General features: G+C 53.6%; 1 protein-coding gene across 1 annotated transcript in view; it reads right to left on the minus strand.

Annotated features, from left to right (window-relative positions):
* LOC106818039 (neuropilin and tolloid-like protein 2) overlaps nucleotides 1-1,046 on the minus strand; it is a gene marked incomplete at its 3' end in the record, with an annotated part of 2,940 nt that extends 1,894 nt beyond the window's left edge. The window contains exons 1-2 of the mRNA XM_014822754.1: nucleotides 1,043-1,046; nucleotides 251-443 (exon numbers count right to left, since the gene is read on the minus strand). Coding sequence (XP_014678240.1) covers nucleotides 251-443; nucleotides 1,043-1,046 — 197 coding nt within the window. The remainder of the gene's footprint in view (nucleotides 1-250; nucleotides 444-1,042) is intronic.
* Nucleotides 1,047-8,957: the final 7,911 nt, after the last annotated feature.

Here is an 8,957-nt window from a genome sequence, read left to right on the forward strand (position 1 = left end):
TCTCTCTCTCTCTCTCTCTCTCTCTCTCTCTCTCTTTCTCTCTCTCTCTCTTTCTCCCTCTTTCTCTCTATATATGTACCTAGCTCTCTCTCTATCTCTCTTTCTCTCTCTCTTCCTCTCTCTAGCTCTACAAATCTTTCTCATTCGCTCTCTCTTACTGTCTTCTTTACTGTTTCTCCTTTCCCTTCAATCTCTTTCTCCCCTCCCCCCCTTCTCTCTCTCTCTCTCTCTCTCTCTCTCACTCACTCACTTCTTCTCTGCGACCTTGCCCGGATGATAGAGGTCAAACGTTTGGAACATCAGTTGTACTCGTTCGGTGCTGTTGCCCACAAGCCGGTAGCTGCAGGCCGTGCTGGGCGGGTAGTGGCGCGGGTAGCGCGGACTCCTGATCGAGCCCTGGCGGTGACCCGACGAACTGTCGATCGTGACGTCACAGGAGTCCTCTGCCGGGAAGAGAGACGGAGAAAGATTGTTAAAACGTTCCCGGATCCGCTAGAGAGACGGAGTGCGTCACGGAAAACGTTGTTGGGAGCAAAGAAAGAAAAAGAAGGAGAGAGAGACAGAGAGGAAGTAAGAGAGAGAAAAGATATGTAATATTGTATATATATATATGTATATATNATGCGCCAGTATCTCGCCGTTGTTCAATTAAAGACTCCAAGACCGGAACGGGTTTATTTTGGTTTTAAAATCAGGTGAACGGTACCCGATACCATCACAATCATGTGAACCACCACTCTACTACACAACTCTTGCGCCGGAGCCACCACTTTTACTTCATACCAACAACCCACCACTCCACACATACCACAACCACCACCCTCCACCACATTACCATGACCAACCAACTCCACCACATACCAACAACCAACCACTCCACCACATACCACAACCACCACTTCCACCACATTTACCGGACCACCACTTGCCACCACATAACCACCAACCACCACTCCACCACATACCACAACCAATCAACTCTAACACACACCATGGGGACGGACCAGCTCCATCCACACACCACAACCACCACTCCACCTACCCATACCGCGGACTCCACCCACTCCACCAAACATAACCACAACCCACCACCTCCACGTCAAACATAGCCAGCAACCAACCACCTCCACCACCAACCGCGACCCAACCACTCCACCACACACCCGACCACAACACCTCCTCCACCACACATACCACAACCAACCCACTCCACCACAACAACCACAACCACACTCCAAACCCACACACCATATGACCACCACTCCACCACACACCACGAACCACCACTCCACCACAGGCCACCACAACCACCACTTCCACGCAAACCCACACCACCACCACCACTTCCACCACATAACCCACCATACCACGAACCGACCCACCTCCACCACATACCACAAACCACCACTCTACCAGCTAATTCATCACTCCACCCCACACCACCACAACCACCACCTCCCACCAACACACCACAACCCACCCACTCCACCCCACACACCACGTTCGACTCACTCATCTCCACCATACCATAACCATCAACCCTATCCACTTTACCTACACCGTACACCCACCACCCTCACACTACCACCACTTCCACCCCATCACACCATGACCACCCCCCCACTCCACCACACACCACAACCTCCAATCACTTCCCACCACAACACCACAAAACCACCCCCCACCTTTCCACCACACACTCCACACACACCTTGACCCAACTCCCCACCGACCGATACCCCACGGATACCACAACGCAGGCCACTTTCCACCCCACACACCCACAAACCACCACCCTCCACGCCAACACAGCCTCGCGAGCACCATCACGTTCCAGACCACACACCCCACAACCACCACTCCACCCAACCACACACACAACCACCCACTCCACCAACACAACCTGCTGAACCATGCACTTCCACACTATACCACAACCACCACTCCACCAACACTACCACAACCACCACTCCTCTATCCAACCCACACCATGACCACCACTCCAATCCACCCATACGCACAACCACCACTCCACCCAGCATACCACAACCACCACCTAAACACACACCATGACTACACTCCACACCCAGCACAGCGTCACAAACCAGCCACTCCACCACATACCACAAAACCACCAACTCTAAACACACACCATGGACTACCACTTCCAACCAGCACACTCAACAAACCACCACTCCACCAGCACACCATGACCAACCACGTCCACCACATGGTCACCACAACCACCACTGCTCCCAACCACATAAACCACAAAACCACCAAACTCTAAACACAAACAACCATGACTACACACTCCACCCAGCACACGCACAACCACCACCTTCAACCACACCTCACCGCAACCCACCACTCCACCACACACCAACAACCAACCCACTCCACCACGACACCCATGAACCAACCACTCCCACACCACACCACCCTGCATTGACCACCACTCCACCAACATACCACAACCACCACTCCACCAGCATACCACCAACCACACACACTCTCTAAACACACCACCTTATGACCACCACTCCACCACCACACCCAATGGAAACACCACTCCCACGAACATACCACAATCCAACCAACTCGTTACACCACATCACCACAGACCCACCACTCCACACCACACGCCGCCTGACGCGACCACCACTCCCTCTACCACACACCACATTGTACCACCACTCCACCCACACATACCGACAAACCACCCACTCCACCAGCACACCACAACCAAACCACACTCCACCAACAATCACCCAGCGGACCACCACTCCACCCAGCAACACCGCGACCAACCACTCCACCACACCACCCGCGAACCTACCGAACTCCAACCACACCACCCACAAACCATACCACTTTTCCTTTTTTCCACACACACCTTGAACACCACCCACTCCACCACATAGCCACGAACCCACCACTCCACACATACCACAACCACCACTCTAACACACACCGCATGAACGTACCACTCCACCCCACACACAACAAACACCACCACGTTCACCACATACCGCAACCACCAGCTCGCCAAACCACACACCACACCCACCACCTCCACCCAACACACCATGACCAACCCACCCACCACACCACCATGACCACCACTCCAAACCCACCATACCACAACACCACTCCACCACATTCCCCCACAACCACCACTCCTAACACACCACCATTGACCACCACTCCACCAACACACCTATGAACACCAACTCCACGACCATTACCACAACCACCACTCTACCAACATACCACAACCACCCCACTCCATACGCACACACCGCGCGACCATCACTCTACCACATCACCGTCCACTTGACCAACCACTCCACCTAACATCTACCACAACCAACGCCACTCCACCACACCAACACCACAACCACCACTTCCACCACATGCCTAACCCGCGTAACCAACTCACTCCTCAATGTGTGTGTCGGTGCGATCGACACCCCCGCGACTCCCACCACTGCCACCACACACCCCAGCTGTGTGTGGAGAATGCCACCACTCCAACCACATCACCATGACGAACCACCTCCACACACACGCTGTCGCTAGCGCTTGGGGCACCAACCACTCCACCACACACCACCAACCACCACTCGCACACATAAACCACAACACCACTCACAACCACAACCCACACTGCGCGACCACCACTCTACCACATCACCATAGACCACCATGTTGCGTGTCGCTAGTGCGCGATGTGCATTTGCTGCTGTTAGCCACAACCGACCACTCCAGCCCACACACCACAACCACCACTCCACCCACACCACCATGACCACCCCACATCTACACACACACCTATGTCCACCACTCCATCCCACACAACCCCTTGGACCACACCACTCCACCACATACCCACAACCCACCCCACTCCACCAGCTGTGTGTGAGTGCTCGCGCGCTAGCGCGCCAGACCGTGTCGATGTGAGTGTGCAGGCACATGGTCGTGTGACCACCCCCTCCCCTTTTGTGTTGTGTTGTGTGTGGTGTGTCGTGGCGTGGTGTGGGTGTCGGTGTCCGTATGTGTTGCCGCTCCGGGCGTGATCGTTCACATCCGATCCCCCACCTCCTCGCTATGACCCTCACCCTCGCCCGCCCGCGTCATCCCCTCATCGCATTCCGTCTTCCCCTACTCGCTCCATCTTCCTCCCGTCCCTCGTTCCTCCTTCACCATCCATTATGTCGCCCTCCTCTTCCCTATTCCGCCTCTTCAACTCTTGGCCTCACCCATCCCTTATTCCCTCCTCACCCATCTCGTCCACCTCGTCCCTCCCTGGATCCCAATCACAAGACCAGTAACGCCCAGATCGTCATCCCGCCTCCCTGAGCACTAATCGTGCTTTTGTGATGATTCCGCACCAACCCACCCAAACAAAAAAAATCCACAAATGATTCAAAAGACTCACGCCGATTTCCCTACAGCGACTAACCTGATGACATGATACGCGACAACATATAGCACAACTAAGACGAACAGGGACATCTGGAAATAGTCATATAGGCTACATCCCGTGAGCCCATCGACATCCGAGCCGTACAGTGAGACCATCGCTTGCCGTCCTTTCCCTCCGCTCCCCATCCCCTTCCGCCTCCTGCCCTATCCCTCTGCCCTTTTACCCTCCCCACTTCTCTTACCCCCTCCTCCCCATCTCCCCTACCCCTCCACTCCACCGATCTCCCTGCACTCCCTCCTCTTTCCCATCATTGAACGGTCCTTTCCCCTCCTTCCCCCCGAGTCGCCCCTGTCCCCCTCCTGCCTATCCCTTACCCGCTCCTCCCCATTCTCTCCCCTCCGCTCCCCATCACACACGCTCCCTCACATCCCCATCCCCCCCCTTTTGCCGCCTTCGCGTGCACCATCCCTTCCCTCCTCTACCATCCCCTCTCCCTTACACATCCCCTATTCTGCTTTAACGCGCGGCCACATCTTCCCGGATCTCCCCCCGCCACCGAGAGGAAGCCCGGCCGCCTCCCCTCCCGCCATTACCCCTTCCCCTCACTCCTTCCATCACCTCCTCCCTCCTCGCTATCCCTCCCCCTCCTACCCCATCCCGCTCCCCTCCTCCCCATCCCTCCCCTTTTTCACCGATCCCTTCCCCTCCCGGTGCACCACCGCCTCTCTTCGTGTCTATGCTCCTCTCCAATGCGCCTCCCCTTCCTCCCCATACCCTCCTCCCCATACCCTCCCCTCCTTCCCCTCATCACCTCCTCCCTCCTCGCTATCCCTCCCCTCCCTCCATCCCCCCTCTCCTCCCCATCCCTTCCCCTCCTCACCACCCCTCCCCCTCTTTCCCATTCATTTCCCTCATTCCCAGCACTTCCTATTCACTCACCACCTTCCTCCCTCCTCGCCTATCCGCCATCCCCCACCCCCACTTACCATTCGATCATTCCTCATCAATAACATCGATTGTTGCGATAAACATCAAGCGCCGGACCACCGCAAAATCAATCTCGTGGAATATAACAAGTTGGTAGCTATAGAAATCCGGACGATCGAACCCGGCCGACAGGCGAAGCCCAAAATATTGCTCGCCGCCTCTCTCCTCTCTCTCATCCTCGTGCGTACTCTCTCTCTTCTCTCGCTTCATCGTATCTCGCATCTCTCTCTCCCCTCTCTCTCTCGCTCCCTCCTCTCTCTCTTCTCATATCTAATCTCGCGTATTCTCTCTTCATCGCTATCTCATCATTTCGCTCCTCTCCTCTCTCCCTCCCTCTCTCTGTGCACTTTCTCTCGCTCTCGCTTCTTGTCTCTTACACACACCACACACGCGCGACGCGCACACACACACACACATAACACACACACTTACACACACACAACACAACACACACACACCACCGCGCACAACACACACCACACACACGAACACAGACACCATCAACACAACGCAACAGCGACAGACACAATCCACAACGAGCACGATCTAACTATCTCTACACATCAACAAATACATCACACACGACACCTATCACACACAACACCACACACACAACACACACGCCTCTGCCTGCCGCCGCTGTACCGGCGCCCCACACTATCCTATCTATCACAGCACACACCGACACACACACATCACACACACCACACAGCACACGGAGCGAACAAACACAGTACACCACTATCACGGCACAGCCATGCGTCTCTCTCAATTCCCCTGTCATTCAAAGAGACAGCGCAAGCGCCTAATTACATTATGCATAAATTTGCAGAAATCGATCGCTCGCATACGGCATAGCCCACACTCATCGAAGAGAGAGAATAGCAAAAGAATACAACGCAGCCAACACGCCGGAATAATAAGATTATATAAGAAGAAACTGATAACTATATAATATAATATATATCCTAGTCATCTCGGCGAAAACTAAGAGAGCCCGATGGAGAAGGGAAGTGAAAGCGGAGTGCACGGAAGCGAGGGAGAGGCGTAAGAGCGCGTCTTTAGGGTCGATTCTACGAGAGGAGCAAGAAGCAGCCGGATATTTTGAAGGCTGATATCTGTCTTGATAGAAGATTTCGCTCGTATTTCCGGGATTTGCGGAACGGTCGAGGAGTAGGAGAGACGCGGTCCAACGGGTGAGAGGAGAGAAGACAGGATGCGGTAACAGAGACATGGTATAAAAGAGAGTATGGATTGTTACGAGGAGAGGGCCCAAGAAGGAGAGGGATGAGCAGAGGTAGGAGCCGGAGGCTGAGTTGTGCTGCTAAACCTTCGGCGCACAGAGCGTCGGCGCGACAAGTCTCTCTTTCGTATCTCCTTCTTACCCGCTCTGTTTGTCTCTCTATTCCTCTCTCGCTACACCCACACCATACCAATCACGCACATCCATACACCACACACACAAACACAGCACACACACACTACACACACACACACACACACACACACACACACACACACACACACACGCGCGCGCGCGCACACACACACACACACACACACACACACACACACACACACACACACACACACACCCTCTCACTCCTTTCCTCTCTCCTCTCATTCCCCTGTCATTTCAAAGCCGCAGCGCTAATTAACAATTTGCATAAATTTGCATAAAATCGATCGCTCGCATCGATAACACCTCGTCGAAAAATCATCACCGAGCGCCGCCGGATATCCGGCTCGTACCCGCTACGCAATCTACCGGCCGGACAGCGCCGGCAAGATTGATTTCAAGTCGACATAAACAAACAACGGATCCGATATTTTACGAGCCATCTCCTGTGTTTTATGATTTCGTGGAATTCTGCCTCTGCGCGGCGTTCAGGCAATTCTTTCACGTGTAACCGGATTGCCGGAGAGGTGGGTGAAATACGGCTGCAAAGCCCGCATAGCGACGTGTCAGTGATTGCGTAGCACTGGCTCACAGCAGGAGGGTTGAGGATTTTCTGCAATCCCCAGCTCTCTATTTCTTCGCTCGCTCGCTCTCTAAGTATTTGCCCGGCCTGCTATCTGTTGTTTGCTCTGGGATAGGTTCTTTTTGGTTCTCCCATCCGCTTACCTTCCCACGCCACTCCATTCCTTTCTTGTCCTCTCCCCCTCTCATTGTCTTTCTCCCTCCTCTTCCTTTGCTGTCATACCCTCCTCTTACCGTCCCTCATGTTTTTCTCTCCATTCTTTTCTTCTCATATCCCTCTGCTCCCCTCCTCTCCCAAACTCTTCTGCTCTCCCCTCTCCTCCCCTCTTCTCTCCTGTCCTTCCCCTCCTCCCCTCCTCTCCCCTGTCCTTCCCCTCCTCCCCTCCCCTCTTCTCCCATGTCCTTCCCCCTCCTCTCCTCCCCTCTTCTCCCCTGTCCTTCCCCTCCTCCCCTCCCCTCCTCTCCCCTGTCCTTCCCATCCTTCCCTCCCACGCGGCTATTGTTTTCTCTGTAATTAACGTCTTGATGATCGATATGTTCGTTAATTAGAAGATCGCGCGGGCGCGCGGGCGTTCGCGCTGAAATTGTTTACAACACCGACACGCATGACCTAACACGCTACATGCAATCCTTGCAATCACCGCTCTAATACATATGTTCTCATGCGCTATAATACATGTTATGCACTTACACGGTAAAATGTACATGTTACTACACGCTATAATGTTATTATATAATCATACGTTATAATAGATATTATTACGTACTTACACGTTATAATATATGTTTTATGCACTACACGGGTAAAATAATAACAAGGTACATACACTCATATCAATATATATATCATATAAATATATATATGCATATATATATATTATATAGTATATATATTATATATATCACACGCTTATTATAGTATTATATACTTACACGTTAAGAAATACTTAAATATGTACTTACAGGCTATAATACATACATACTTACAGTCCGCGTACCACTCACGACGTACATGCGACGCACGCGCATATCCACGCTGCACACACTGCGGCGCAGCACTGCGCGTCATGACGAGCACGTTCGTACAGGCCACTCGCAGCAGCCCGCACCGTAGCACGCACGCGCACGTACATTCACGACACCCAGGCTTTCACACTCGGCACACGTGAGCACGTTCGTAACCAGGCACGCGCGGCAGGGCATGTCACACAAACGCCGCGCACGCGGCACTCACGTACTACGCCGCCACGCATGGCACACAGGCATTCACACCACTGGCGCGCACGCCGAGCACGCGCGTACACGCAACGCTCACAACGCATCGCACACAGCGCGTATTCACGATCAACACGGGGTTCCATTCGACTGGCGCGGACGCACCTGTGATGGGCGACACGCGACGAGAGCGTATTGCCGAGATGAGATGCCATGCTGCAATCTTGAAGTTGAATGACGAAGCGTTTTAGATGAGATTAAGTGATGCTGCATCGCTGCTGAGATGCTGCACAGTGAGAGCGGGTTTGATGGAGATGCACGGTATAAAAAGGGAAGGTATAAATG

Source organism: Priapulus caudatus, unplaced genomic scaffold, assembly GCF_000485595.1.
Source record: "Priapulus caudatus unplaced genomic scaffold, Priapulus_caudatus-5.0.1 Scaffold1993, whole genome shotgun sequence".
Classification (NCBI taxonomy): Eukaryota; Metazoa; Priapulida; class Priapulimorpha; order Priapulimorphida; family Priapulidae; genus Priapulus; species Priapulus caudatus.